General features: G+C 30.8%; 1 protein-coding gene across 2 annotated transcripts in view; it reads left to right on the top strand.

Moving 5' to 3' along the window:
- The window catches only part of LOC142326032 (meiosis-specific nuclear structural protein 1-like), a 608,636-nt gene that overhangs the window by 557,990 nt on the left and 33,484 nt on the right, over window positions 1–17,162 (top strand). Inside the window, exons 3-5 of one of the 2 annotated variants that reach the window (XM_075368123.1) lie at window positions 8,748–8,900; window positions 12,885–13,073; window positions 16,836–16,942. In XM_075368123.1, the coding sequence (XP_075224238.1) occupies window positions 8,898–8,900; window positions 12,885–13,073; window positions 16,836–16,942 (299 nt within the window). In that variant the 5' untranslated portion in view covers window positions 8,748–8,897. The remainder of the gene's footprint in view (window positions 1–8,747; window positions 8,901–12,884; window positions 13,074–16,835; window positions 16,943–17,162) is intronic. The other variant, XM_075368124.1, reaches the window with a different exon arrangement.

Here is a 17,162-nt window from a genome sequence, read left to right as displayed (position 1 = left end):
TAAAACCTCCACGAACTTCCTTGATAAAAAAAAATCATTGAAATCCTCATTTGATGAGAAAGACTTGAACACACATACGAATTGAAAACTTATACCATTCATTGAATTTTTAACTTTGTTGTTTCATTGAAGTCGGTTAAAAAGATAGTTCATAATATTTTTGAATCTTTCTTGCTACTCGTTTAAAGAATACAAATTTTTTTTATTTTCGGAACCTGCAGACAATTTTCATAAAATTATTAATTTTTTTAATTACTTATTTTAAAGCGCTTCTCCTCAATTCTGGCTGCAGTTTAAAAGATATTAATCAAAGGTTCTCTAATTGATAATTTATTGTTACAAATTTTCATCACAAGCTTTTCAATAAAAAGAAAAATCCAAACAAAAGTATATCTAAAATAATCACTCCCCAGCTATCCCACTTGTATATCCGTAAATTTTAGCATAATTTCAATCTCTTGTAGGGTAAACAAGAGAAGTTCTAGATTATCTGAAGCTAGTTTTATCTTTATAGATTTCTCGTGATAGTGAATTTATAAATAGCAATCCTCTTATCCATACGTAAAGCCTGCGTCTAGACTGAAGTTTCATTGCCACTGATGCGAGTCAAACAATCTGTCTTACTCACTCATACTTACGGCTCTACAAATCAGATATAACAGTCCGAGTTACCATAAAACAATCCTGTTTTTAACCATCAAGTTCTGTCAACTAATTTGATAACTACTGTTTTTCTTAACAAAAATAAGATAAGAATAATATTTTTTGCTCTATTTTATTATTGTAATAATATATAAAGTAATAATCTATTATTACAAAGTCGCCACCTATGTTAAATAATCAGCAATAATATTTGTCTTTGTTAATTAATAATTATAATCAAATTTGAATTTCCGGATGAATTAAGTATGTATAGAACGATGTTCGCTTAAAGCATGAGAACCGTTTGGCCAATCTGAATGGTTCTTTAACCGATATTCTTACTGAATTTTGTTAAATTCTGGTAGGTTTAATTTTTTTCAGATTACTATGTTACTTAGTGGGGCGTATAACTTACAAATTATGTGTAGGGTGAGTGTTAGTGTCTCGGCCTTTCATCCGGAGGTCCCGGGTTCGAATCCCGGTCAGACATGGCATTTTCACACACGCTACAAATCATTCATTTCATCCTCTGAAGCAATACCTAACGGTGAACCCGGAGGTTAGAAGAAAAAAAAATATGAACAAGTCTTATTTTATAGCGAACTTTCATATCTAGTAATACATTACGTTACTGAATCGTTAATTCGCAAACTAGTTTACAAACATGTAGCTCGAATGAGTGAAATTAAAAAAATTATAATAAAATAGAAGCTAAACTATACTTATTTCAATCTCGTTCAAGTACTCGATATATCATAACCTATTAAATAGAGAATTTCAAAACACCACAGATTTCATAGTTAATATGTAACATAATTTTTGGAGCTATCCTTATTACAATTAGTTATTTCTAACTAGATTGATCGTGTTTGAATGTTATCTTTTTGTTCCATATAAAACTATTGCAAAAGAATTTTCAGTTCAAACTTTTTATTTATTTCAATTATCACACAAATCATCGTGAAGTGGAATCATCATTTTGGTTTTAAATGTCTTGATTTCTAATGATGATTTGGAACAAATCATCCCAGTAAAGTAGATTTAATCAACAAAAAAAATAATAAATTCGAAAGCTAAGAAATTACTCCGTCTTGCTTGTGGTACATCTTGTTAAAATCTTTTCTACTTACTTATCATGTATAAACATGTAGCGCGACAGTCGGCTAAACTATGGGTGTTAACCCACCGGGTTGGTCTAGTGGTGAACGCGTCTTTGCAAATCAGCTGATTTCGAAGTCGAGAGTTTCAGAGTTCAAATCCTAGTAAAAGCAGTTACATTTACACAGATTTGAATACTAGATCGCGAATACCGGTGTTCTTTGGTGGTTGGGTTTCAATTAACCACACATCTTCTTAGAAATGGTCGACCTGAGACTGTACAAGACTACACTTCACGTACACTCATACATATCATCCTCATTGATCCTTTGAACTAATATCTGACGGTGATTCCCGGATGGTAAACAGGAAAAAACTATGGGTGTTACTCCAGGCTACAATAAGGAACTACGTAACTGTAATTTAAACATATTTCTTATAAGATGTATTTTTCGGCTTTTTTTGTATATTAAGAATAATTTTTCTTGAAGAAATTTATATATTTATTTTTTAATGAGCGTTAAAAATCTGACATCAATAATAAATCACAGTTTTATTTTTGCAATCAAATTTTAAATGGTGGTCTTTTCTTTTTAAATAATAATTAAAAGAACTCTCGAAGAACTACAGGAAAAAATAAAAATCATAATCAATGGATTATTAATTATAAAAAGATTTGGTAAATACATAGTTTTCTTACATTAATATCAAGAAATTGTAAACATCAGTATTATTGCTGAAAGGTTAACTTAAAACCAACGATTAAGAATTATATTCCGTTAGTCACTAGATAAAAAAAATTAAATTATTTTTTTAAATACGCTTTTATTTAACTACAGAAAAAATTACTAAAAAATGTAGCGAAATTTCACTATTTGGAAATTATTGAATTTAGTATAAATTGTTTGGAAAAATTTTCCAATACAAATATATTTAAAAATGTACTAAAAAAAAGAAAAATAATTTCACTTTCATATTAAATAAATCAAGAATAAATGTTTATTAACAAACTCTGATTAAATTCAAATTCTGTGTTGCCATGGGACTCCTCATGCAAAAAAACTCGACGTGAAGAAGTAGTCCTCTGCCGATTGCGGATAGGACATCAGAGGGTCACACACGAGTACCTAATGTCAGGAGGACACGCACCCCTATGCACATGATGCAACTGCCGCATGACTGTGCACCACATACTCATAGACTGCATATGTTATGCGGCGTTGCGTCGTAAATTTAATCTACCCAGAAACATCCGTGGTATCTTGTACAATGATAATGAAATTTTGAACTGGATGTTTGTTTTTGCGTAGTACTAGGTTACTGCAAAAAATGTAATATTGTCATATATGTTTTTTTACGCAAGAAGAGTTTTTGATAATTTTTTCCCCTTACTTTCAATTTTGATTTTTTTTGGTTCTATGTCTTTAACTTTATTATCCGAGTAGGGAGCCTTTTGCACTTCGTATCGGAATTAGTTAAATTTTATATAGTTTCCTTTTCTATTATTTTAGCTTTTATATTTTAAAGACTCCATCTGTGATATTAGTTTTGAGTTTTATTTCACTTTTTTAACTTTACACTGTTTCCGTGTAAAGAACTTACTTAAGGGTCTTCCGTGTTTTTCAGTTGTATCAGTTTGTATGTATGTACGTGCTTGCATGTATACAGTCGTGTAGATCGAAATTCAAATTGCCTGTGTATTAAAAATATAGAATGAAATATATGTCCCAATCACAGTAAACGATTGTAATCTCGACAGAACAAAAGCACTAAGAATAACACATTTGTCCTAAACATTCAAACTAGTGTATCAAAGATTCAATTTAATTTTCATTGTCCTCAACAAGCAACTCTTCCGAAGATGCTAAATTTTTCAAACTACAATAATTTCCAACCAATCGGAATACCGCATTTACTTAATGAATCAGAACAACGAATCCATTCAATTAATCAGAAAAACTCTCAGATTTACACCAATAGTACTGAATGGTTCCGACCAATCCAAATACGATACATTTCAACCCACCACACTATTTCCCATTTTTTAACCAACCAGAAGAATGAATTATTCTGACCAGAAGGTATGCACCTAATTTAACCAAAATGCTATTGGATATTGTACTTTTTTGAGAATCATTGAAATATTTGTATAGAATAAATTTTTTGTTATAATGAAGGGAAGTTCAAGGCCATGAGAGAGCTACCTTAGAATCACGTAAATTCATTAGTGATTAATTGACAACTGGACAGTCAACTCTGTATAAAACAGTAAAAATAACTTTTTTAGAGTTAAAATTTAGTAGTTGTTATTTATCAATAATAGTCAGCATAATTGTGTTTTCATATTCTAATTGATTTGCATACTTTAAAAATCTGAAACTGTTTTATTTAATTGGATCAATAATTAGTTAGAAAGTTTTTAATTAGTAAAAATTAAATAAAGTAAATATTAAAATTAAAGGTGAACTGTTATTTGTAAATATAACTGTCAGAGTCTTAGTTTTTATGTTAAAAATTACAGTAAGAATAAAGTTTAAATATTTTTGAAAAATTTGTATTTATTGTTTTACTAGCTTGAATAAGTAGATAGTATTAAAAATGGTTCATATTCCACCATAAATTTTATATTTTGTATATATTTATAAATAAATTATCAAACTTTGCGACAAATGAGTAAAAAATTACTCTTAATAAATATGAACTCTGGCTGTAAAATTCTATTGTACTTTACATTCTAAACAGTATTATTTGAAGCAGGAATTTTATGAAAAGTATGAAGGAAATGCAACTTGACCTTTCATAATTGTACTGTTGAAGAGTTAAATTACACCCTCTTTGTAAATGCTTTAAAGCACTTCAGTTATTTATAGTATATGAATTACAAAGTTTTAGCTAAAATTATGAAATACTTAGAATAATTTTTCTCACATTATTTAATGATACAAAGAATAAAGGATTATTAGAAATTACATTATTTTTTTTAATTTTGAGATACGGTTTTACAGGAAATTTGTTAAATTTGTATTTGTAGCTTCTCCATCTATACTGTACTGTGTGTACAGTGAAATACACAAAAGATATTAACATAGTAGTCCAGTTCATCCCAAAGATGTGAATACTAGATCGCAAATACCGGTGTTCTTTGGTGGTTGGGTTTCAATTAACCACACATCTTCTTAGAAATGGTTGACCTGAGACCAGTTAGTTAGTTTCGGCACTATTCATTATTTAAAGTCTCTACTCCTTCATCAGTTATCTCTGTTTTAAGGCATCTTTTTATTTTCTGTGGTAGATGCTGAAGTAGTAATTTCCTCTTCCTATGGTTTTAAAATTTAGACTAATATTTTTTTATTTCAATCTCTCAATATCCTGTTTTATTCCCTCTTTGTAACTATTAAATTTTGTTCAGAAGAACATTTTAAAAACTTAATGAGTTCAGTTAATACTACATCAACTTTCAAAAGCCTGTATTTTAAGCAATTTTAATCACCACAATCATAAATATAACAAAGAAATGTTTTTTCCTAATTACTTCAAATAGTAGCCTCAAGTTTGTTACTTCATTACTGATATAGGAACCAGTACATTAACAGTCATTAAGGTTTAATGGCTTTCTTACTATACATAACATGAGTAAGGGTTGAAAGGTTCTTCTACACAGTTTGTATAAATAAACATTTCAGTTTTTTTTTTTATTCAAACATGCAAGTATTAAGCCAACTAATGATATCCAAAAATGACTTATGCAAGATTTCTGTTTATTAATATTGAAGAAAACTATAAAAATAACTCCTTATCGATAATACAAAATAAAACAATTTAATTTTGTTTTGATGTACACATAAATCATGGAGAGGGGGGATTCAAGAAAATTAATTCACCTAACTCTCGGGGTGAGTTTTTGTGGAAACACTCTAGGACATGTACCATTACACTTTCACTGTCTGAAGAAAAAGATTATAATTAAACATTTCATTATGGTAAAAATTAAAGCACTGCCGTATTTACAAATTTACTTATTTACCATTAGCTTATTTACATAGTTTACATTAGTGACCCTGTCAGCTATGACTGAAGCATTGACATAATTTCCCAGATGTCACATATTTCTTCCTGTTGTTTTTGGTTAGTTGCTGGTTGTTGTATATTCTTGAATACAAGTGAAATCAGAATGACTCCAAAGAATAATTCAGTTCTTTTCACCCCCTTTGAATAAAAAGTTGACATTTTCCAAAACTTTTGGTGGGAAAGAAATTGTGTTTAGTGGTGAACATACAGAAAGAAGAGAAGAACTTTATTCCATAGTGCCTAACATGAGTAGTGGTACCTCCTGTTTCAGAAGAGTATGTGATATCCTTGACTGTTGGACACTTAAACAAAAATACAATTTTTGTTAAAGGTACAAGCAGTTAATTGTGAAGAACAAAAAATTGAAATGCAAAGCTTAAAAGAGATGGGTACTAGGAGAAACCCCATAAAAATGGGAAAAATGGAGAAAAAGTAGTGGAAAACTAGAAAGAATTAAACAAGGCATAAATATTTTGCAGCAATGGTCAACTGCGTCAGTGTCTTGATTCAGAGGAAGTAAAGCTACTCAAATATCTCTTTGCAAGAAACTATTTATCATAGAGAAATTCAACTCATAAAGCTGCTATTTAGATACTGGCTTCTGGAAAAGAAATATCTTTAGATGCTGTTTATAAGAAACTCTCAGAGAATGAAAAATTAATAACAGCTAATGTTTTTAGGACAGCTTATAAAATTGCCAAAAAGAGCCAAGCTTTTCACGATTTGAATTAAAAATTTATGTAAAAGAACTAAATGGACTTAACATGAGCCACATTCTCCATTTCAGATTTGCTTCTGTGAACATTTGCAACAGAAATAAAAGCCACTGTAAAAAAAAAAGATTAATTGAAACAAATTGTGAGATTTCCTCCTTCTGGATGAGAGCACTGCAATCAGACATTTACCTCTGATTATCTATTTTTAGACAATGATAACACAAAAGCATTTTTTGCCCCCCCCCCCCAAAAAAAAAAATATTATTTATTTTAAAACAGTATCTCCTGATGAAGACCCAACTAAAATCTTCCTTGATACAGTCAAACTTGAAAATATAGTTGCAGATAAAATAATTAAACCTTTGATGATTCACAAACTTTAGGATTTCATGAAGACCTTTAGAAGAAAAACCATAATACTGTTGCAACAGATGGGGCAGCAGTAATGTTAGCTATGAAGAAAGGTGTTTCTCCACTAATAAGGCAAAAATTTGCACAAATTGTTAGTTGATACTATTCCAACCACAAACTGGGATTGTCAGTGAGAGATATAATCAAGAAAGTCTTGCCTTCAAAAATCAGTTATTTAAATTTTTCCCCCAATAACTTGTATACTCTGCATCTTCAGTCACAAAGAAATTCCAGGTAATTAAGAAAGTATGTAGAAGAAATTGAGTTACACTGAAAATTGGCAGAGTTCTGATTACCCAATGGGCTGCCTCTAAATTCAAAAGTATGTGCTTGTCTCTATGATTGGAGTGGGAGTGTCTCAACCTTTCTTTCAGAGGTCTCATTTTCAAATCCTGGTCAGGCACATATCATTTTCACACACTACAAAACTGGCAATTTCATCTCATCCTCTAAATCAATAATGGTGGTCCTGGGGGTTAAAAAGAAATAAAAAAGATCAATAATGCTTCATTTTTACATTTCACTTATGTTGTGTGATAAAACAAGAGACAACAATGAGAAAAAAATGTTTGACAATCTTCTACAGAAAATTACTTATCCTGATTTCACTTTGGATTTAGCTTTAATATGCGACTTACTGCAGGAGCTATCTTATTTCAGTCTGGACAGACTCATGACTTCCATGAATCTACCATAAAAATAAAAACACAATTATCTGTATTTGAAAACAGGAAATTAAATACAAAATACAGGATCTTTTTACTCCAGTCTTAAAGCATGGGAAGAATTAAAATTCGGAGGTGTCAATTTCCAAGTGACAAAAACATAAGATAGTATTCTATTTCTTTTATGAAAACTTAAAGTAGCGAATGAAAAACAAACTACTCAACAATGAGGACAGTGATATTTATAGAACAACTAATTGCTGTATCTTTCTTCCTGGCCAAACATCCCTGCCATAACTTGTAGAGAATGAAGTTAAAAAGATTTGTAATAGTGTTTTCGACTTCCCGAGAGAAAAATAATTCAAGGATTTCAAGACTACCTAGCAGAAAAGAAATGTCCCGTATGTCTACTTTTCCTGAATTAACACTGTTAACAGCACTTTAATATCTACAACTGAAATAACTGTATTATTTTACAATAGAGTAGAGTATTGCCTTGTAGAGGCAATAATTGCACATTTCTGACACGAACTGCTATCATTATAATTCTTACGAAACGAGCTGCAGCTGTTCGAGTCCTCCGACAGTTCTTATGACTTTACATCATACGTTTCTCAACTCACTTAATAAGAAATAATGTTGACACGATTTAAAAAAAAAAATATTGAATATTAATCTAATCTATCGGCATCTTTCTTCTTTTCTCGTTCGATGCAACTAAAACAAACGATAATATAAAAGGTATCTCTTAAAGTATTTTAATAACTGGTACCTCAACAAAGATACATAATTACTGTTGGCAGACCTGTTAGTTTCTTTATGGTGTTTGTTTATTTTAAATTCTGCTTTCTGTAGTAATCTACTTTTGTAAAAAAATAACATTTCATGTTATGGTACAAAAATTATTGTAATGGTTATGAAAATTTTTGCTGGAAAGTAGTTTCTTCATGTGATAGTTTATATTTTTTTTAACTGTTTCGATAAGAAAGACATAACCTGTATGTACTTGCCTAACATAATTTTACCAGCGTAAAATATTTAGTTTTTTATTATTGTCGGAAAATACTTAATAAATTAAGAATATATGCCTTATGTGCTAATATTGGTATTAGATACATATTTGTTACTGTGTTTTCTTTAATTTCAGTCTGTATATTGTTATGAACTACTGTAAAGTGTTTACGTACTTCCGAGTTTATTAGTAACGTTTCTTAAAACAGAATCTAGAAAATCAATTCCGTCAAGTTTGTGTATTTCAGCAATTAATAAAGCCAGAATTCTACCTAAGAAATAAAAAATGGTGAGTGTAAGCAGCTTTATAAATTGGAACTTCATCCTTGTAGTTTCATGTTGGTTTAACTTTTTTAATTATTGTATTGTAAAATAATGAGTTTATAGGTGTGTGTGTGTGTTTTTCTTAAAGTTTATCAACAACTGTTGCAAAGTTACTGATTGAAACTAGCTAAGGCTGTTTATGCTTCTTAGAATAATATTAATTTCACTGAACATTTTTTTTACAGTATTAATAAATTTATATAAATTCTATAATTTTTAGTGATGTCATTTATCACTAATTTGTAGTCTTTTATTAATGAAATGGTTTTTTCATGTACTGGTAATTAACATGTTCATTACCATGGGCATCACCCTCAATATCCTAGTAACAATCTCTTCCACCCACAAACTCTTATTTTGTGTAGTCGTTAGAGCCCAAAGGTATTCCTAGTATATGTGTGTTTTTTATATCTCTGGGTCTATGTATTGTTTATGGGTGATATTAATAGGTTAGTTTACATTTAAAAAAAATTGGGTATGACAGGTGATACCCATAGGCAAATGATAATGATTTATTCTCAGGTGCCCATGGGCATCACGGGTGAAACACACATTCCTCATATTATATCCTTGTTTATTAGTTGTTTTATCCCTGTAAATCAGTTGTTTCAATACCGGCTGTTTTACTAACCTGTACAAGTAATACCAGCATTCTTTCTTTGTTGTGATTGACAGTTTTATATGATGTATTCCAATAAAATAATTGCAACTCTTTTAGAATTTTCTAGTTCACCATATCTTGATCAGGAATCAGATGACAATAATCAATTAGAATTCATTAAAGATAATCTTAATGAAGCAGTGTGTATGGATATTGATCACACATATTCTTCAAGTCAGCGTGTTGTTACAAGCAGTAACAAACAATCGAGTAATGATAATTACAACAAATCATTAGAAGAACAAGATTTCAATAATTCAAATGATGAATTTGGTGTTGAATCTTTGGAGCTTATACATCATAATTCTTCTCAACCAGTTGCTCCTTCTCCAAGAGAATGTTTTAAGAAACAGAGAATGAAGAAGGTTCCAGTGATTCTTTAACTGATGACAAGAGCGATCCATATTTGGAGCCTACAGATCCTACAACTCAACTAGGATGTCTTTCAGATAGGAGTATAGGAAGTCGCAGTGGCAGGAGTAGGGTTGGCTGTGGAGGTAGGAAAAATCAATGCCAACCTAAGGTGATTGAGGATTGGAACGCTTACACAGGTAATAACAGACAAAACTTTCAATATACTGGAAATACTTCAGTTTATTCATTTTATGATGAAGAAAATCTTGTATCTATAATGGCATACAGGTTGTTCCTTGATAATGAAGTCATGGATTTATTAGTCTGTGAAACAAACCATGAGGGTAGTTGCAAGAGAAGTGGATGGTTACCAGTTTCTGTAGTAGAAATGAAACGCTTTTTAGGCATTATAATATACATGAGTATGATAAAATTTCCTAAAATAAGGAACTACTGGAGCCAACAAAAAAAATTATAAGAATGGGTTTGTCCCACCAATAATGCCAAGGAGTATTTTAAGATATAGTCAGATTTATCCATTTTGCTAATAATGAGAATGCTCCACCAGACAACAAATTACATAAAGTTAGGCATTTGTGTAAGGTTATAGGAGATAAGTATAAGAGTAGTAAACATCCAGGTGAATGGGTTGTAATGGATAAATCTACAATACTATTTCAAGGACACTTATCAATAAAACAGTATATCAAAGATAAAGCTTCAAAGTATGTTATTAAGATGTTCGAATTATGCGAATAAGTTATTAAACCAAAGATGATTTTAGCATACAATCGCCTCAAAAAAGGAGTTGATGTATCAGATCAAATGGTGAGCTATTTTAAGACGAACCATCAAATGGTTTCACAAAGTTGCTTTTGAACTTCTTTTGAGTACATCAGTGGTAAATCCCTTGACTATTTTTAGGGAGAAAAAAATTTAATTGCTGAGTTCAGAGAAGCTATGATTGAGTCACTTACTGGAGTTGAAGTAAGTAATCTTACTCCTATCTCAACCTCTAGGTGCAGAAGTGGTCCATCCCAACAGAGACTTATAAAATTTAGTGTAAGGCTTCAGAATGGATGACTAAAAAGGAGACTGCAGTGGTTGTTGTTTGCTCGTGAAAAGGACGTTCTTATGCCAAAAGAAACACAAAGCAAGTATCTACATTTTGCGACTAATGTGAAGAACCCCTACTTTTGTATGGAGTTTTTCAACAAAACGCACAAATTGGAGGAAGAGAAATATTTAATTGATATAACCTCAATTTACTTGTCTATAATATGTTGTTTTACTGATATTTTATTATGATTTATTTTTGTATTTTTAAAAATATATTTTATTTTTACTTTTATATTTTCATATTTACTTGTCTATAATTTGTTATCTTACTGATATTTTACCATGATTTACTTTTTCACTTTACACAAATAAAATACGTCTTTATGTCAGTGCCATTTTTAATTAAACCTATATTTTACTGCCCATGGATATCACAGGTAATACCCAATTTTTATTTTTCATATACATAAAATAGAACCACCACACACCCAATATTATAAGATGTATTCAAGAATACAGCAATAATATGTTAAAAGAACTGACATTTCAAATGCAACATTTAAATTGATATTCCAAATGCGGTCTTCCAAGCACAAAAAATATGCGAGCAGTAACAGAAGACAACACCAGGCTGAAGATCAGTGGGCTAATCTAGTGGTTAACTTGTCATCACAAATCAGGTGATTTCAAAATCGAGAGTTCTAAGGTTCAAATCGTAGTAAAGGCAGTTACATACATATTTGAATAATAGTTCATGGATACTGGTATTCTGTGGTGGTTGGGTTTCAATTAAACATGCATCTCAGGAATGTTCAACCTGAAACTGTACAAGACTATACTTCATTTACATTCATACATATCATCCTCATTCATCCTCTAAAGTAGTACCTTATCCAGAGGCTAAACAGAAAAAAGAGAAGAGAGACTGGAGATCACCAGTATCAAATGCTGAAGATGGTTTCAAAAGTAACTGAAAGCATTATGATGTGATTTATTTAATATATTATTAAAATATTAAATAAATTTGATTCAGATAATCGTTAAGAAATGTTAAGTTTTATATGAAGTTGTTATATCAACAGTCGCTATCCAGCAACATATTAAAGATTCATTGATCAGCATTATGAAACTGACTATTTTTTTCTTTAAATAGTTTAGATTCAAATTACAAAGAAATTATTCTTCAGGAAGTTTGTTTTGTAGCTCATTATTGCACAATTTTTTATTAGTAGAGTTACTGTTGGCTCAATTGTGAATGGTAACCTCCTTAAAAATATCAGGTAACCCTGATATGCAGTATATTAAATATAATTGAAATTTTTTTTTTGTATATGGAATTTTGTTTATGCATGTTAAAATGTTGATTTTTTTTATGCTGTAAAATTTGCAAATAAGTAAGATATCAGTATCCAGTCTCCAATATTATCATTGTATTAGTATTATCAATATTAGTATTATTATTGTATCAGTATTATCATTGATGCTGTATGTTATTTATTTACTTTTCATCATGTAAATAACAGCCATAACATATATCTTTGTTATAAAATCGCTTCAGAATGAAGATAGAAATTTAAAAAAAACTTGATGTTCATAATCATCTAGTCTCATAGTACAGAAATATTCACATATTGACATATTATGTGACATAATATTCACATATACTGTAAAAGAGAGTATAAATTTAAAAAGAGTATTTTTATTTAGGAGTTTACAGGAGTACCCCTGAATAGGATGTAAATAACATGTTAAAAAGATCTTCCAATGAAGAAAGATTTTGTTATGGCAAGTCAGCTAAATATATATTTACAACTATTATAGTGATGATATAGATATAACATTTAGTACATTTTTTTTAATTGAGTTATTTTCCAGAGGATACATCAGGGATTTAAAGACTGGCGAAAAGCACAGTTAATAAAAGAAATGGAACATAATAAACAGCTGGATGCAGTTTATTATGAAACTAATAAGATGGATATTAGGGCACAAAGGTGTGCTAGGATTCGTCAACAACTGAAGAATGAAGCTGCTAAAATTGATGCCTCCCTACCTCGTTCCAAAGTGAGTAAATATCTGTTTTTATCAAAATAGTTTTACATTTCTATTTATAATTTTTTATGTTGATTTATAATATTATTTTTATTGTTCAGCTTCTATTTTCTAAGTTGAAAATAAAAATAAATTTGTAATTAGTGAAAATTTGTTATTTTTTCTTACATCTTTTAATTATGCATGTTGTTTTGAAAATATATCTTGTAATTTTGAAAATGTAAAAGTTTCAAACCTACAAGTCAGAAAAAAACATTTACATTGAATTCCCCTATTAAAGGTAAGAAGTAAAGGTAATTAATTTTTTCTTGACTTAAATGCATACATTAGTTTGTTGCTTTGCACAATTTCTAGCTGTGACACACATAAAGCATCTGGAGGTATAAGAGGTACCAGTTAAAGTTGCTTCCTTTGAGAGTATTAATATTCACTATGCATCCAGTCTCTATAGTGAACAGAGAGAAGATGGCACTTCTGCAGCTGAATATCATCTAAATTTCAGTTGGCTTGACATACTAATTTACAACAGTATCTTTGTCTCATTAAAGGCAACAGCAAACTGCTTCACTTTCCTTACCAAATATGACACAAGATTCACATTATTCTTGAAAATAGCTGTGCCATTTTCATAAGTGACTTATTTCATGTCAGATCATCAATTACAGCACCTTTTTTACACCAAGAAAAAAGAGTTTTGTTTTTTGTGTGTTTTTATTAAACAAATGTGTAATTTGATATGTCCAAAAAGATATCTAAGACATTTTTAGACTCGCTAGAAGAAATGATGTTCATTACCTTAAGAATAGCATTTTCTGTGCTCCTGCCTGAGCAAAAACCATCAACAACTTTCTAGAATTCAATCTGTCAGTAACATGAAGATAATCAAAATAACCTTTTTAAAACCTTTAGTAAGATAATCTTCTCAAAAACTTTTTGAATAACTGGCAGGAGCATTAAAGTTCTATAAGAGGAGCTCACAGTTGGGTCCTTGACACCAGCCTTTAAACAATTTTAAAACACCTTTTTTCTAGCAAACTGGACAGCAAAGAGCGTCCTATTAAAAATTCTAGTCAAAGTACAAACATAAATTCTGACAGAAGAAACAAGGATCTCCACCGTAATTCCAACAAAACCTTTATTCATGCCAGAACTGTAAATTATCTATGTACCTCTTTCTGTGTAATTTCCACAGATAAACCATCAGAGTAAAAAGCAGCAACTTTGTCTTCAACTTGCAGATGATATGAAGTTTCATTAGTCACATCACTCAGCAATAAATCATGTTAAGTAAAATATTTAAAATCTCACCTTTATTAGAAAAACAATACCCTGCTGGGTCAAGAGAGCCAATAAGAATATTTTTCTTACGCTTATGCCATAGGATTGTATATAAAACACCCCAAGGGTTCTTATTTCCTTGCTCTCTAATAAAATAACGCTAAGAATCCCTTTTTGACGTCCTGACCAAATGAAAACATTTAGACCTCTGTCTTCGATAGTTATCTATCAAACTGCTTACAATTCAGGATCACTGTCTTGCTGAGCAGCTCTCCTAAGATGGTTCGTGGACTGTTTCAACAGCTGTCTACTCCACCAAAGGGCAATTCTCTCTTGACCCAAATTACAGGGAATTGAATTCTCAGCGGCATCAATAAAAGCCAGAGAAAATCTTTCTGCCAGATTCCAACTAAATATAATCTTAGACTTTGGTCTAAAACACAGAATCCAGCAGAAAGAATAGTAACAAATTTAGGCATGTCCACCTTCCTGTTCAGGAAGCACCCCTGATGAACCAGGACACTACATCTATAAGTGTCCTGCAACTCCCTAACCAATTAAAGATAATTAATCGATGATGACTAGGACAGTCATCAACAACAGACCAAGGATTACCTCTACCAGGAATATTCCTACCAACATTAACATCATTATTCGTTCCAGCAAACAATCTCTTTCCACCTACCATTCCAGCTTATGTTGGTAACTAACTGACAACATTAAAGATCTCTCTATCCATACTGCACAACAATCAACCAATTCATCACTATCATATGTGACTCCACTATGCCAAAGAAGGTACTTAGCATTTACATCAGCACATAAAAAGCACCTATCACTATAGAATAGTTACCATTTTTTTTTAAATGTTTCTCAGTGGTATCTCTATTTTGAAAATATGAACTAGCAACACAGAAGTCAAGACCATCAATAACAAGTTTAACAGCAAAAGATTAATACCAAAAACCTGCCTCAGTAAGACACAATCCAGTGTTCTCCTACAGAGAACTGTAGACGTACTGTTACTTCCAGTATAACATTTTTGCCAATCAATAAAACCTGGCAGATTGCCCTATACCATATATGGATGTTGCAGAAGAATTATATTGAAGGGGACCCCTTTTAACAGTTTCACCTAACTTGATCTGACCAATATAAGTATCTTCAGAGTTTATATGTCCAAACTTAACCATGAATTAAAATACATTTCAGCAGCTCTTAAATAACCACAGTCCTTACTAGCGACCAAGTGTTTGCAATCCTTGCATAACCTTCTGCAATTTACACAAGTAGGGGACCCTCAGACATTTTAGGATACTCTTCACGCAGTGACCCTCATCATCACAACGTATACAGAGTGAAGCATATTGACAGAATTTAGTCCTTTGACCAAATTTACAACACTTAAAACATCTGTGAACATCAATATACTGTTTGATTCTATAAGAAGAGAAATTCACAAACAGCCTACCCCCAGCAACAAAACTGTTAAACAGAATAGGCTCAACTTTGAATATGCTGTGTTACCTTTCATGTCTACCAGTTTTGAAAAATCCTACACTCAGACTTGAATGTCACCTCTCCCAGTAGGTATTTTGCTCCCGTATGAGAGACAACCTTTGAATGCACCTACCACACACTCACTTCAAATGCTCTTGCACACTGTCCTCGCATTTACTGCACAGTGATCTCAATCCCACTGATCTCAGGCAGTATTTATACCTCCAGGCCTAGGGCTTCACCTGTAGTAATAGCAACCGACCTATTTTTTTAATCATTCAAGAGTAACAATTTCTATTGTCCGAATTACACTTGTCTATGAAATTCTTTCTTTATTGTTGTTTTTCTGGATTTTTTCAATCTGTTTGTGGATTTATGTTCTTTAATTTCTCACTCCTTTTTATTCTGGCATTTTTTATTACAAGAAGCTTCTCTACTCATTGCAGTATTATTTCTCGTAAATAGGGGAGTAAGTAAATTTGACATTTTACTCTATCATCCTTAATGCTGTCTTTCTTAATGTTGTGAACCATGTAAAACTTTATAGGCTGCATCAGCTGGTGTTGTTTTTCTATGAGTGTAATAATGGTCATTTTCAAGCCAGTCTCTTTGATAAACAGAGTAGATATCTTACTCCATTTTGATAGGTTTGAAATATTGATATGTTACAAGTATGCTCAGTGAAAAAGGAAATGGAAAACCACTTCTTTCTTCCTTTGCTTACCTTAGTAAAATTAGCATGGATCTTGTTACTCTTGACCATGGTGTCTCTTGGAAGTGATTCTTTTTTCTCATGTTAGGTGGTCTATGGTCATGGCATCTATGAAACGGATACATTCATAAATATTTTTTTTCTTAATGATAAAATAAGTTTTATCACACTTTTTATCAGTTTTATTACATTTTATTCTATATATTTTGTTACTTTTTTAAGCTTTTCATGAGGAGAATATTTGTCTGTCAGATTATTAATTTTTATAAATTGTTTTATTTAAGGGTAGGGAAGAAATGGAATTCCAGGCACATAGATTAGCTCAACAAGAGAAACTTGCTGCTGAACTTGCAAATATTAAAAGAGAAGAATTTGTCGAACTGAAACTAAGGTCTTTATTTTATTCTATTTTATTTTATTTATTTATTTATTTTTTATTTAATTAAAGGAGATTTATTTGCTTCCAGAAATTGCTAGAGTAATAATGAAAACTGTGTTAGATGATAAGAACTTGGCTTTAGTAGCAAATTTACTTTTTTATTTTGCGTGACAGTTTTACTTATTTACTTTTTAAATAAAATTACTAAAATCAACATTACAGAAATAATCTC

Source organism: Lycorma delicatula, chromosome 6 (genome assembly GCF_047948215.1).
Source record: "Lycorma delicatula isolate Av1 chromosome 6, ASM4794821v1, whole genome shotgun sequence".
In the NCBI taxonomy this organism is placed as follows: domain Eukaryota; kingdom Metazoa; phylum Arthropoda; class Insecta; order Hemiptera; family Fulgoridae; genus Lycorma; species Lycorma delicatula.
The sequence above is the reverse complement of the archived record's forward strand: the minus strand, read 5'-3'. Positions and strand labels throughout refer to the sequence as shown.